The sequence below is a fragment of the Brachypodium distachyon genome, chromosome 2 (assembly GCF_000005505.3).
Source record: "Brachypodium distachyon strain Bd21 chromosome 2, Brachypodium_distachyon_v3.0, whole genome shotgun sequence".
Lineage (NCBI taxonomy): Eukaryota > Viridiplantae > Streptophyta > Magnoliopsida > Poales > Poaceae > Brachypodium > Brachypodium distachyon.
In genome coordinates, this window is record NC_016132.3 from 3350592 (window position 1) to 3366093 (window position 15502).

The window sequence follows — 15502 nt, forward strand, 5'->3', positions numbered from 1 at the left end:
AGCGACTGTTTCCTGCTTATAGAGATGGCAGAAATTATAAATTTCCCTCGTGGTACATCCAACTTCATCATATCCACCGTACTGCATCACCAGGATATCCATGATTTATGTTTGCGGAGCCCAGATATTTTCATCTCTACAATGTCCGCTTTCTGCTCGTCGCTGATTCTTCTGTGCGAACGCAACAAACAAGCAAGATCCCGTGGGGCAAGAGGATGGGTGTGCTCATCGATGAAATCCTTCACGAACCAACGTCCTGTTTCCTTGACTCTTGCAATGACCAATTTGGCTCGACACCCAACACGAGTGAGATTGTGTGGCCTCCTCTTCCTATCTTCTCTCTTCATGTGCTTCTCTTCACGCGAACCTTCACGACTACAGACAAATTTCCTCAGAATTATCTCCTCGCTGGCTTCATCCCACTCAACATAACTTTTCCGCACACTAAAACCTTTTCAAGAGCATAACTGTTATAGAACTCGAAATCATCATCCTCGCTACCAAACGTCCTCTCGACGATGTCAAGGTACTCATCAATGGACTCATCAACCATGTCTTTAATCACATACAAATCAAGATTATGTCATGAAAGCGAACCAAAACAGGAACTCTAAAACGGCATTATTGCATTGGAATTATGGAATTTCAATGGATTGAGTTCATCAAGAGCAAGAAATTAACGTAATAATCGATCTTTAAGAAGATTCGGTCATGCCAGAAACCTCAGCGTGCATGAAAAAAGGGTACAAAGTGCCTGATTTTTTGGATTTAATTTTACACGAAAATAAATATAAAGGAAATAAATGTTACCTCTGCGGTGGCGGCGGCCAGGGCGGCGCCAGGCGACGCTCGACGAGGGCGGGGCCGCCGGATCCGGACGGGGGTGTAAGTTGGCAAACAAAAGAGAAAAAATATCATGCTATGAACAACTGTTAATTGAAATTGGGTGTTGAATTGAGCCAACTAACACCATCATAGCTGCTGTAAAAAAACACCATCATAGCTGCACCTTTTGTTTTTGTTTCTTAAGCTGCGTTTTGTGTTTGGATATGAATTTTTGCAGCACGAGTGACCGTATCCCTATCACGAATAGTTTTCAGATTATTTTTCATCACTTTTGGATCGAACTTAACTGCAGCGGTTAAACTATCATATACCACAGGCGCCAAACAAGACGGTCAAAATCGGCCAACGTAGCAAAGTCGATCATGAGATTCACGTTAGTACCTCAGCTACACATAGCAGCCACCAGGAAAGAACAAGGAGATAAAGATATCCACAGAAGGAAAAACTAGGTCAATTCAGCTCCTTGGAAAATGGGCATGGAGCTTGTCGAAAGGACAAGAGACGCGAGACCACGGATCGACATTGGTGACGCAGGAGGTCAATGGTACGTGAACTCCAAGGAATTAGTCCGGGTGTTTACTAGATGCACTACTCCAGCCATTTGCGTCGCTCCAAAAATACTCTACTTTCTCCTTTCTCCCAAGAACAGGTGGAAGTTTTTTCCTGCAGAAACTTCTCAGAAAAGTCTGCAAGGATACAGACATTAACCAAACCCAGTAATCTTTTGACTCGAGGAGTAATACGTCCAAAAACGAACAAGAAAATCCACCGCCTGTCACAGTTATACTGCACTGAGTCTTCGTACAGAAAACAATGCAACCAAGGGCCCAAGCACACACCATTGGTATAATTCATCAGTTGGATGATCAACGTTCAGTCTCCACGGCCTTGAGAAGCAAGCAGTAGTGGACTAGACTTCAGAACCATCCTATCGGGCAGCTAAAGTCAATGCATCGGGTGGTGCATGAATGACACTTGACTATTCACTCTTGAGCCTGGCAGGTGATAGCGGTGATCTGAGCCATCCGTTATCCCGAATGGAAAGCCTGGATCGACTTAAGAGTTCTGCACGGTTTGGATCTCAAGAAGCTTCATCCACATGCCAAATTGCTTCTAGAGTTCAGGCTCCACGAGACCACGTGTACAGAACTGATGGCGTGTGAGCATGCGTCATTTCCGCTGCATTATTGCATTTGAATCATCTGCTTGTAAACTTCCCCTGATCAAGTACCAGGACGGCAGGACCAGGTGCCATATGTACACCGCTGCCGCCACAGGGACCTACAGTAGCTCAATATCCCATATCGCATCGTGCCGGCGTTGCTGTCCAGCTCCGGGCTTCACCACCTTCGCTACCACTTCAGCCATGACCTTTGCCAACGGCGAGGAGAGCGGCCGCGCAAGGGCGCACTTTGTGCTTGTCCCGATGATGGCGCAGGGCCACACCATTCCCATGACCGACATGGCCCGCCTGCTGGCTCAGCACGGTGCGCAGGTCAGCATCATCACCACGCCTGTGAACGCCTCCAGGTTAGCGGGCTTCATTGCTGACGTGGATGCGGCGGGCCTGGCGGTCCAGCTCGTGCAGCTCCGCTTCCCGGCCGTGGAGTTCGGCCTACCGGACGGGTGCGAGAACCTAGACTTGGTTCAGTCCAGTGATCTGCTCGTGAACTTCTTGGATGCCTGCGGCGCGCTCCGGGAACCGCTTGCAGCGCTCCTCCGTGAACAGCAGCACCCGCCTCCGAGCTGCATAATATCCGACGTGATGCACTGGTGGACTGGTGACATTGCAAGGGAGCTCGGTATCCCCAGGCTCGCCTTTATTGGATTCTGTGGCTTCTCGTCTCTTGCCAGGTACAAACATAAGAGGCAAATCTTGTGAGCATAAATGTTGTACTGAGCAATTTTTGCTGCTATAGTTGAGTATCTTACTTCAATAGTAGAGGGAAACTTAGAGTAAAATCCTTCCAGAAAGAAGAAAGCATAAAAACTCATAAAAGACTACACAAGAAAATTAAAGAAAAGAAAAATGTCTAAGTACTACTTTGCGTAAGAGCTAAACATTTAATTTACACCATGTTGTTCAGGCAAATTACAGTTGGTTGTCGTTTGGCAAAGAAATGTGTAGTTCTACGAATTTTTGACAATTACAACCATCTTGCAGGTACATCATTTTTCACCACAAAGTATTCGAAGACGTCACAGACGAGAACGAGCTCATCACCATCCCGGGATTCCCTACGCCACTGGAGTTGACAAAGGCTAAATCCCCTGGAGGCATTGTCATTCCCGGTATTGAGAGTATCCGTGATAAGATCTTAGAGGAGGAGCTGAGATGTGATGGTGAGGTCATGAACAGCTTCCAAGAGCTGGAGACTTTGTACATTGAATCCTTTGAGCAGATGACAGGGAAGAAGGTCTGGACGGTCGGGCCAATGTGCCTCTGCAACCAAGACAGCAACACAATGGCTGCAAGAGGAAACACGGCATCAATGGATGAGGCACAGTGCTTGCAATGGCTTGATTCAATGAAGCCAGGCTCAGTGATCTTTGTCAGCTTTGGCAGCCTTGCCTGTACTGCACCTCAGCAACTTATTGAGCTGGGACTGGGACTTGAAGCCTCCAAGAAACCATTTATTTGGGTAATCAAAGCAGGGGATAAGTTTCCAGAAGTCGAGGAATGGCTTGCAGATGGGTTTGAGAAGCGTGTCAAAGACAGAGGCATGATCATAAGGGGCTGGGCACCACAGGTGATGATCCTGTGGCACCAAGCAATTGGAGGATTCATGACACACTGCGGATGGAACTCAACAATAGAGGGCATCTGTGCGGGTGTTCCCATGATCACGTGGCCACACTTTGCAGAGCAGTTTTTGAATGAGAAGCTACTGGTGGATGTGTTGAAAACTGGGGTCGAGGTTGGAGTGAAAGAAGTTACACAGTGGGGACAAGAACACAAAGAGGTTATGGTTACAAGAAATGCTGTGGAAAAAGCAGTATGCACCGTGATGGATGAGGGGGAGGCTGCAGAGGAATTGAGGATGAGAGCAAAGGACTATGCCATCAAGGCGAAGAGGGCTTTCAGTGAGGAAGGCTCTTCATATAACAATGTAAGGCTGTTGATTCAAGAAATGGGAAACAGGACAAATGCTTGGGGTGTAAACATAAAGTGAAAGACCCCACAAATACTTGTAGTAGCATTTCTTTTACAAATAACCAGAATCTTGTATCTGGCTCATTGGGGGGTTAGGTTGAGATTAGACGTGGTCCGAATGGCAGAAATATCGGCTGTCAGCACTGCTTTGCAGGTTTCATGGAATCATGGCAGTCGACCAAATGTTTACATGACCTGCTTTTCAAGATGTTATGCTCTCCTTTGCATTGTGCTGCCACATGCTCATCAGTGTTCATAAGAATTGGAAAAGGAGAAAATACGGAATAAAATGTTTGCGTACTATGGAAACCGTCACAAAAAGCAATGATTCGAGGTGAATAGTCCAAAGGAAGAGAAAGATTTGGAACCAGCATAAAGCGCATTTGAAATTAGAAGCTTCTGTTTAACCTAATAGTGCGGCAAACATGAAACTATAAGGATCTCCCCCATCCTAAAAAAGAGGGTCAAGGTCACCTTGTCCTGTTAATATGAAAACAAATAGTTGAAGGATCAGTCTCAAGGCTAATGAAGAAATCATTTGTGTTCAATGTGCTGCTTAATTTCCCTGGTAGTGAAAATCCTGCTAAACATGTGCTTTAGTCTTCTAAACTATATTTGGGATAAAAGTATGTATTTAAAAAGCGACTTTGGTATAAAGAAATGTTATTGGCTTCAAACAAACCATGGTGTAATAAAAGAACATAATTAGAATGCGTAGAACGAGAGAGGTGGCTAACCTGCAGTTGTTCTTGCTCTGGTGGCTAGAGCTCAACGAGTGTGTGCAACTCCCCTAATTTAGGTTAGTCGGCAAATGGACTTGGGCCACATGTGCCAACAGAAGAATGGGCCTTGAGCCCAATAACCACTCAACAACCCATCAGGTGTGTCAGGATTTACTGAACAACTATGAACAAGCATGAAATTAAAATACCCTATGTTCAAAGTTGGCCAATATTTTCAGATCATAAAAATATATATTCAAATATCAACTAGTCAACAGGATCAAACATATGAAAACTGCAGACTGGAGGGGACAGAACATACCTGGTTTGACTAAGCACAAAACAGTAAAGCTTCACCAGACACAAACAATTGATTAACCAAGTGATTGATAGAAAACGGTTGCACAAAATAACCAATTTCAGGCCAGAATATAAATCGATATTACTACAAGAATTTCCTCCATGGAAGTCTCTGAAAAGCTGGACAGGCTGCAAGTATCATATATCTTGGCAAGTTCCAAACTGAATTATGTATGACATTTTAGTAAAAGAAACTTAAGAACACCAAATAAATTTTATTGGACTTTTAACATACTCATCCATAATGCATCACATTAAGATCGATTAAGCATCCAAAATGCATCACATTAGGAGCAATCCCATAGGACCCAGTCATGCTGAGAAAGAAGTCTCGTCCTTTGTCGACCAAGCCAGCATGAGTGCATGCAGTGAGGACACCATGAATGTCACCTCATCTGGAGCTTCAAACACCCTAAGCATCCAGTAAAACATATTGATAGCCTCCTCACCGTGGCAATTTACCGCAAGACCAAGTATAACAGCAGTCCAAGTAAACTTATCTCGAATGTACATCTCTTTGAACACATCCAACGCCTGCTGAATGCTCCCACACTTTGAATACATGTCTATGAGTGCATTGCCAACGAAAGTATCCATCTTGATCCCATGCCTGCTCATGTAAATCCTTGCCCATTCACCTGTTTCTAAAGCACCAAGCTGCGCGCATGCCGTGACTACGCTGACCATTGTGAACTCATCTGCCCTCACCTTGCTAAATTGCATCTCACGGAACATCTCCAATGCCTCTCTGAACTGGCCAGCTTGTACATAACCATCAATCATAGCAGTCCAGGAGACGGTGTCCCTCTCAGGCATACAATCAAACAGTGTCCTGGCTTGATCAACCTGGCCTAGTCTCAGAAACCCAGAGATAACCGATGTCCAGGACACAGTATTCCTGACCTCCATGCCTTCAAACAACTCCCAAGCTGCGTCCATCTCACTGCATTCCGCGTACATATCTATAAGCGCATTCCCCACCTTGAGATCAGGCAGCACCCCGCTTGCCACGACGCACTTGTGCACCTGCATTCCAAGCCAGATGTACTTGTCTTTCCCACAAGCTGAGAGCACCGTGATGTAGGTCACAGGCGTCGGCACCACACCGGTCCTCACCATATCCACGAAAGGGCAGCAGACAGCCTGAACTGCCTGCTCCTCCTGTGGCCGGAGATAAGCGCATTCCACACCACGGGCGTGTCTCCACCCCTCGCAGGCCACGCGTCCAGCAGAGTCCGGGCCACCGCGCCGTCGCGCCTGGCCGCATACATGAGGACCAGCGAGCTCGCCACATGGGCGTTCAGTTCCATGCCGAACTTAACCACGTGCGCGTGAACAGCATCCCCAACTGCGCCCCGCTCCGCGGCCGCTGTCACCGCCTTGAGCAAGGGCTGGAACGTGTACGCGTCGGGTGTGGCTCCGCGTGCCAGCATGCCCACGTAGACCCGCAAGAGCATCCTGTGCGGGGGCGGCCGGCCGAGCCCCAACGCGAGACGCCCCGGCGGGGAATTCCGTCGAACAGGCCGTGGACCATGTGAGGTGCCAGCCCCCCCCCCCCCCCCCCCCCCCCCCCCCCCCCAAGCTGATCACCGTGGCATTGTCGCGTTAACCGCGGCAGGGGATGTATCAATCATCAATTCACCAACCAACGAGAGGAAGCGGCGGCGGTGGCGCGCCTCTGGTCTGCGAGCAACAGCGGTAGCGGGACTAGCAGCCAGAGGCGGGTGGATGGGGAAGGAAGGAGGAGAGATGGATGGGAAGGGGAGGACGGCGCGGGAGGCGCACGCGTAGATGCGGTGGAGCAGGGCTGAAGCATCCGTCGCTGCACGCGGAATCTTCGCAAGCTGGGCTGCGGCAAGCCGGCAGCCGACAGCGGCGGCGGCGGCCTTTTTCCCCTTATTTGAACGCAATGGCGAGGAATGAGGGAGTTTTTCTCCTATTAATATTCCGAAAAAAAAAATATACATACAGGAACGGCCTGGAGAAGTTCTGGGGGATTTCAACTGACGCGAACCCGTTTCGCAAATCGCAAAGATAAATAAAGAGACTCTCTGGAACTTGAGGAGCCCAGATTGAAACTAGTATGGCCACCTCCGTGCATCTGCTCGCCCTCGCCTTCCTCCTCCTCCTCCTCCTCTGCGCCCCGCGGGAAACGGCGCAAATTTCGTACGATCCTCCATGGTCCAACGAGTACTGGGCCAACGAGCCCGCCGGCGAGGAGGAGGCGGCCAGCGTCGCCGCCAGGCGCGCGTAGGCGGGCGGCTACGCGTACGGCTGCGCCAGGCTGTGGCTCGCCATGGGCTGCCCTCCTGCCCCCGGCAAGGGGGTTAACGGGAGCCTGGTCGACGGGAGGCGCTCCTACGATCGGGAGCTGGATCGCTTCGAGGACGAGATGCGCCACTGCAGCGACGATCGGGTTCCGCTTGATCCCTACCTGCGCCACCCCCATGGGCCGGCGACTAGTTTCGATCTTCGGTGTTGTGCCTGCTGCTATTACTGTGTTCGACCCTACTGAGAGTCTGAGACAGAGGGAGCTGGAGCTGTATTGTTTGTTTATGCAAACAACAACCAGATGGATCAGTACTTCTTTTCCTAATCCTAGGGAGACAGAGGGAGCTGGTTTTTCTTGTACTAATGGATCAGTACTTGTCCAGATTCTTGGTTTCGTGCAAGCAATCTGGACAAAAGTTGTATGCACGTGCATAACAGGATAAGGACAGATTCTTCCGTGTACCGTTTACGGTTGATTTCTCGGTGGATATTGATTTTGTGCCATATGCTCATCAGAGTTCATAAGATTTTGAATAAAAGAAAACAGGGAATAAAATGTATGCATACTATGTAAACGGACACAGAAGGCAATAGATGATTCGAGGCGAATAGTTCAAAGGAAGAGAAGGAAGTTGAACCAGCTTAAAAATGTATGCATACCGTGGAATTAGTCCGTCCATTCCTTTGCAATAAAACTACGACAAGTATTTATGAACGAAGGGAGTATGTTGTATGGGTCGATCCGCAAGCTTCTCTCATCGGGGCAGCCTCTTCCTTACTCCGGTCATCGAAAAAGCCCAGTTTTGCCTACCTTATCCTGGCAAAAGGAGTTGTTCCTTGTTTGGCGTCGTGGGAGCAGGAGGGGTTCGCCTTCGTGGTAGCGGCTTGTTTATTCGGTTTTGTCCTGTGTATGCTCTTTATCACGGTTTTTCGCAAGGATTTTCTTTAATAAGCCATGCATTATATCGATTTTCCGGTCCGGTTTTCCTTGTAAATGGGGCCAATTCTTTCTTCTAATCGAATCGCGGGGATTGACTGTTACGTCCTCAAAAAATAAATTATGTTGTATGGGTCTCCCTTACAGTCTTTCTATAAAAAAAAGCATAAAGCACATATGAAATTAGAAGCTTCTGTTTGACATAATAGTGCGGCTAACTTTGAAACTATAAGGATCTCCCCGATTCTAAAAAAACGTTCAAGGTCCACCTAATCCACCTAACACAAGGTCTTCTTGTCCTGTTAGGGCATCTTCAATGGCAAGCCGTTACTAATTTTCATCTCTCTCATTTTTCTTTTGTTTATTCTCTTTTTTTTCTAATGGACCCACGTGTCATTCTCTTTTCATTCTTGGTACCCGTGCACAAGCTGTTACTTCTGCAAGTAACTTAGTACTAATTTTTTCTCTTCATCTCTCCGCCACGTAGGACTAGTACCTGCTTAGGACCTCTTATTGGAGATGCCTTTAATATGAAAATGAATAGTCGAAGGATCAGACTCTAGGATAGTGAGAAAATCAATTATCTTAGTGTGGTGCTTAATTCTCCTGGTAGCCAAATCCTTCTAAATATGTGATTTAGTCTTCTAAACTACATTTGGGGATAAAGTTATGTATTTAAAAAGCGACTCTGGGCAGAAATAGGTGTGAATAACTTCAAAGAAACCATGGTGTAATAAAAGTATATGAATAGAATGACTGACGCCAAGATTTACTGAACTATGAACCAGCATGGAATTAAAATACACTATGTTCAAAGTAGGAAAATATTTTCAGTTTATAAATATAATTCAAATAGCAACTAGTCAACGGGATCAAATATATGAAAACTGCAGACTGGAGGTGACACAACAAACCTGGTTTTACTATGCACTAAACAGTACAGCTTGACCAGACACCAACCATTTATTAACCATGTGATTGATAGAACTTGGTTGCACCAAAATAATCAATTTCAGGCCAGAATATAAATCGATGTTACTACAGGAATTTCCTCCATGGAAGTCTCTGAAAAGCTGGACAGGCTGCAAGTATAAGATATCTCAGCAAGTCCAAACTGAATTACGTATGACATTTTAGTAAAGAAAATTTAAGAAACACAATATTTTTTCTGGACTTTTAACATATAAGATGTGAATAAAACCTCCCTGAAAATAAAAGTTTGAATTAGAAACTACAAATTACTCAGAAGAGCAGAGAAAAAACTTGCTGTAGTAATATCTAACAAGCAAAAAGAATACAGATTTCTGCATGGCACGCAACAAAAGCATGTGCCTCGCCTTTCTTTCGGTAAGAGTTGCGCCAATATAACAATCAGTGTTCAGAAACAGAAAGGTTGGAGATGATTCCAAAGAGAACATAAAATGTATAGCTTCTAATGGCGTGAGAATATTGTCGCAATTCTAACTTCAACCAACGAGATGGACTGGGCTGGATTGGTCGACTGGAGGAGGTGGCGCGCGTCTGGACCGTGAGCGACAGCGGTAGTCGTCGCTGCCGCTACAGGTCACCCCTGCTGCCAGTTGTCGCTCTGCCCCCGCTCCAGGAGCTAGAACATCTGTTTTTTTTTTAATGATAACAGAGGATCTTCCTCCGGTTTCACTAAAGGAAACCACAAGTGTCATACATAAATAGTGCTGCATAAACAAGTCTCACCATGAGAGCCCCAATTTTACAAACAACATCTGCTGCAGAAGCTGGGAACTCCCCTTTTTGAGCACCGACTAGTTCAGCGCCCCAATTTTACAAACAACATCTGCTGCAGAAGCTGGGAACTCCCCTTTTTGAGCACCGACTAGTTCAGCGAGAAAACCTAATTACTGTTCCAACGCAACCAACAACAACATCATCAAACTCTTAGCAATCTTTAGGCACCACATCTTCTCTGCCCTACGCACAGTTAGTCAAGCGCAGCGTCACAGGAGCCCCTCCCTACGATCTGTTGAAGGCTTCAGCCGCGACTCGCCACAGTTGTCAGGAGAACTGGCACAACACCTCCTGTAGATCTTTTTTCTGTAGGCCAGACCAATAATCAATAGTGGAGCAGATAACAAAGATCACATTAGTCGGCTCAGTTGGCCATTTGTTTCTGAAGCATGCATCATTGCGAGTCTTCCAAATGACCCACGGGGTCCCATTGATACGGGACGCGTGGGTTGCCAGTGACGGAGCCCCATCAGGAAGGACTCTCAGGAGGTGATGAGCCCGGGAAGCCTGCCTCGAGAAGACGACCCCTAGCGAAGATAAAGCTACGAGCCAAGTACAAAATGCTCCCGGGAACCCCGGTCCCGGGAAGCCAAAGGAATGCCTCCCGGCAACTAGTAGGTGCGCTAGCCGGGAGGGTGCGCCCCAGCAACCCATGCTTGGGCATGCAGGCGGGGCCCGCATAACAGTGAAGACGGGACAAGACGGCGGGCATAGTGCATTTAATGCACCGACAGGAGTCTTATCAGCAGGCCTAGTCTTGTTTAGTAAGGCTAGAACGGTCGTCCTGAGAACCATTTTTCCTACCGTGTACAGTGGATTGGGCGCTGCATGGCGTCCAGTTCGGATAAGTAAAATTGTATTCCGTGTGGCTATGACACGCGTCTAGGTAACGTGTCACGCCGCATGCGATGGCACCTGTGGTATCCCCTTGACTATAAAAGTAGGGCCAATACCACCGGTCAAAGGGTTCGGCCCGATCAGTCTTAGTTGGAGCCCTAGTTAGAGTCATCATCAAGTAGCTCCCCGAGAACTCCCGGAACACTTTGTAAGCAACATATACAACCTTGAATACAACAAAAAGCAGGACGTAGGGTGTTACACCTCCGGGTGGCCCGAACCTGGGTAAATTCACGTGTCCGCACTTCGTGTCTATCGCCACGCCGGCGATCGCCGGAGCGATCACCTCGCCCTCCAGCGAACCAAAAAAGGGGTGTTCGGCATCCCCGGAGCCGGAGACCGTGCTCCGACACTTCCTCTCTCTAGTGTTAAACTGGTACAGCCAGACATCTAAAAGATCATTTACCGACACAGGCACACAACGAAAATTGAAGCAAATTTGGATTACATGCCACACATAACGTGCCAGCGAGCAGGAAAAGAAAAGATGATCAATGGTCTCCTTTCTGGCGCAGAAAGGGCAGTGATCATCTTCCTTCCCCCTCTAGCATGCAAAACATCTCTTGTCAGGATATTCCCTCTACTAACTAGCCACAGAAAAACTTTAATCTTTAAAGGCAGCTTAACTTTCCATAGAAAACTATAGGGAAAAGGTACCTGGGAGCGTTTTAGTTGTCTATACAGAGAACCAACGGAAAAACAGCCATTGGCTCCAAGTTTCTGATACAGTTTGTCATTTCTATCAGACAGGGTAACTAAATTACAGCTCTTTTTCAAATCCTCCCACTGTTTAAGACTTTCTCCTACTAAGGTTCTTCTAAAACGAAAAGAGCCCCAACCCTCAGTGAAAACAATATGAACAGAAATACCAGAGCTAAAGGTGAGATTGAACAATATGGGGAACTGCTGGGCAAGAGGTTTCCCTCCCCACCAATCATCTTCCCAGAACCTTGTTCGTTTCCCATTGCCAACTAAGCGTCTACAAAAACTTAAAAAGACATCTCTAACATGCAAAATCCTTGACCAAAAATGGGAATCTCCTTGTCTAGGAGCAACCTGAGCAAGGACTAGGAGTTTGCCTCTGCAATACTTCCTTCTAAGTAATTTCTGTCACAAACTAGTGGAATTTTCTAATTTCCAAATCCATTTACAGAGAAGGCAAAAGTTCATCGTTTCCAGATCAGTAATCCCCAACCCTCCCTGATCTTTAGGTTGACAAATAACAGGCCAGTTCACAAGGTGTATTTTCCTGCGATCTGCCTCCTCCTGCCACAACATCCTCTTTCTGAAGAAATCCAGCTTTTTAATTACACCCTTAGGAATTTCAAGGAAAGACATAAGGAAATTGGGAACAGAGCTCATGCATGAATTGATCAAAGTGACTCCGCCCCCTCTGGATAGTAGCCTACCCTGCCAACCAGCAAGTCTCCCCTCAACCCTGTCCTCAACTGACTTCCAATCTTTATTGGCCAATCTCTTATAACTAAGAGGAACACCTAAGTACCGAAAGGAAAAGTTCCTTGTTTACAGGTAAAAATTTCCTCCAAAGCATCGCCTATCTCCTGAGCACTACCTATACAGTATAAATCACTCTGGTGGAAATTAATCTTGAGCCCAGAAAATTGTTCAAACAGGCAGAGCAGAAATTTCAGATTCCTAGCACACTCCAGGTCTGATTCCAACAGAAAAATTGTGTCGTCTGTGTATTGCAGTATCACACAACCCCCTGGGATCAGGTGTTCTGCCAATCCTCTAATAAGACCTTGCTGTTTGGCACTATTCACTAAAGCAGTCAGTGCATCCACAACAAGATTAAACAAAATGGGGGAGAGGGGGTCACCCTGTCTCACACCCTGGTAAGTTCTAAAGTAAGGACCGATTCTATCATTAATCTTTACAACAACCTTCCCCCCCATTGACAAAACTCATCATGCATCTTATCCAAGCTTGTGAGAAACCTTTCTGTGACATCACCTCTCTAAGGAAGTTCCAATTAATTTTATCATAAGCTTTTTCAAAATCTACTTTAAAAATGACACCAGCCCCACCAGATCTATGCACCTCATTTATAATCTCATGTAAAATAACCACCCCATCCAAGATGAATCTTCCTCTAATGAAAGCAGTTTGAGCCTCATCCAAAATGTCATTAGTTAGATCCACTAGCCTATTATTACCAGTTTTAGTAAGAATTTTTAGACTGACATTAAGTAAACAAATAAGTCTGAACTTTTGGATCACGTCAGCTTCTGGGACCTTAGGCACCAGTGTGATGGTTACATAATTCAATCTACTTACATTAAGCACACCAGCAACCAAATCATCAAACAGTCGTTTTAGAGAAAATTTAATAATATCCCAGAATCTTTGATAGAACTCTATTGGGAAGCCATCAGGGGCCAGGAGCCTTGTTCTTCTCCATAGAGAAAACAACATGCTTAATTTCGTCTAAAGTATAGGCCTCCAGCAATTTCCTATTCTCATCCTCACTAACCAATCTTTCAAAATTAAAGGTCACAGACATATTAGAAGATGGACTACTGCCAAACAGTTTTTTGTAAAAGCACGTTATGTGCTCAGTCAACACTGTCTGATCAGAAACAACCACATCATCAATTTTAGCAATTCTATTCTGTCCCCTCCTACCACTAGCTTTAGCCATGAAATATTTAGTATTTCCATCACCAAATAAAAGATCTTGTTTCTTCGCTCGCTGCCACCATTTAACATCCTCCTCCTTCGCTAGATCATCTGTTGTTTAAGCTTGACAATTGCTGTATTCGTTACAGTTGAAAAAAAAGGCATTCTTGCCTGAAACTACCCTCGTGTGTGTGCTGCTCTGTGTTCTTCGGTTAGCGTTATTCTGCTCTGTTTCCTCTGCTCGTGTGTGTCCAGAATCAAGCCGAGACTTGCCGGTGGCCGTCACATAGCACGGCTGTGACAGCCTCGAACGTCGTGCACGGTGGCGCGCCGATCTTGCAACGGCGGCGAAAGGCGTCCTTGGTGGAGTTGATTAGCCGGAACGGGACGGTCATATCAAGTATGGCCACGTCGTCCATGGGCTTGAGGCTCATCATGAGTTTGAGTTCCACGGAGTACTGTAAAGCGGCGCTGCTGCGTTTGGCAACCAATAGAAAAAAAAACGTGTGCGTACGGTAAGATAACTCTGGTGTGATTGGCAATTTCCGGGCGCACAAAGTATGCATGCCTATGCTGTTCAAAAAAAAGTATGCATTCCTAAAATTAAGAGGGGGTATGCTAATTGGCAGAGCTCCGCCAGATCCAGTTTCGGCGGACGATTTCCGACAGGTTCCGGGTGGTCCATGCGCCGTTCGTTCCCACTCGTCCCGATCTGGCAGTTCACGCTCGTCCCGCGTTGTTTCCTTAGTTCCCATTTTTCATTTCCGTCCAGCGGCAAGCCTGGTCCCGTGCTCGCGCTCTGCTTTATTAGCGCGCTGGGCCTCATTCCAGAGCCCAACGGCTACAAGCCATCTTCAGGCTTTTTCTCTTTTCCTTTTTTTTTAATTTTGGACGATGCAGAGTCAAGCTGAGAGCCCAGCCCGTCCTTGGGCTTTTTGCCCTTTCCCTTTTCTAATCCTGCAATATGTACGTGAAAGTGTTGCCTGGTGGGTTCCTTTCCTCTCTTCCCATTTTTCGTCTTCTACATGCGGAAATTTTTTGTCCGTTGGACTTTCATTTTCCCTTTTTGGGATAGTGGTTTTTAGGGAGTAAAACGGGTGGGGAATAGCACTTTCAATCACATTTGCTAGACACTTTCAATCGGGTGGAGCTAATTGGCGGAGCTCAGCCTGGTCGTGTTTTGGCGGATGATTCTGACTAGATGCCATTGTCCGCGCTGGCGCTTGTCGTCCTGCGTGTAACCTCTTCTGTCCCGCGCTCGTTCCTCAGTTCCTCTTTCGGTGGCGGCCCACGCCGGGCTACGGAAAAGTGCGGCTGCGGAACCACGTCCTAGATCGTGAAAAACTCATGATGCAACCGTTAAAAAATCTCATGATGCAATCGTTAAAAGCTCATGAAAAATAATTAAAGGCATGTCTCAAGGATTTTTGAAAATTAAAAGCAAATGATGCGTTCGTTAAAAGCTCGTCGTTAGAATGGTAAAAAGCTCATTATAAGATGGTTAAAAGATCTAGGTGTTTTGAAATAAAATGAAATGTACAAGACTTATTCGTTAAAAAACTAATAATGGGATCATAAAAAAAACTCATCATAAGAATATTAAAATCTCATCACGGGATCTTTAAAAAGCTCATCATTATAAAGTTAAAAGGCCAAATGGTTTTTGGAAAAATAGAATGCTCATGATCAGATTGTTAAAAGCTCATGGTGAGATTGTTAAAAGTTATGATGGTATCGTTAAAAAGGTCATGATGACATCGTTAAAAGTTATTGATGAGATTGTCAAAATTTCATGACACGGTCATCAAAAGCTCATGATGAGACCGTTAAAAGCTCATCGTGAACTTAGAAAATAATAATTGAAAACATGTCTCAAGTATTTTTAAAAATTAAAAGCGCATGATGCTTTCA

At 46.0% G+C, this 15502-nt stretch overlaps 2 protein-coding genes across 2 annotated transcripts; one reads left to right on the top strand and one right to left on the bottom strand.

The window, feature by feature from the left end:
* Positions 1-2095: 2095 nt before the first annotated feature.
* LOC100830513 (UDP-glycosyltransferase 73C1) lies at positions 2096-4548 on the top strand. Its single transcript, XM_003569490.4, has 2 exons — positions 2096-2700; positions 3011-4548. Exons 1-2 carry the CDS (start codon positions 2102-2104, stop codon positions 4017-4019), a joined length of 1608 nt encoding a protein of 535 aa, XP_003569538.4. The 5' UTR covers positions 2096-2101; the 3' UTR covers positions 4020-4548.
* Positions 4549-5122: 574 nt separating this feature from the next.
* Positions 5123-6620, bottom strand: LOC100845066 (putative pentatricopeptide repeat-containing protein At3g15930). Its single transcript, XM_014898495.2, is given in 3 exon segments — positions 5123-5463; positions 5466-6194; positions 6197-6620. Coding segments are annotated over 3 exon segments (1194 nt in total). The 5' UTR covers positions 6516-6620; the 3' UTR covers positions 5123-5317.
* Positions 6621-15502: the final 8882 nt, after the last annotated feature.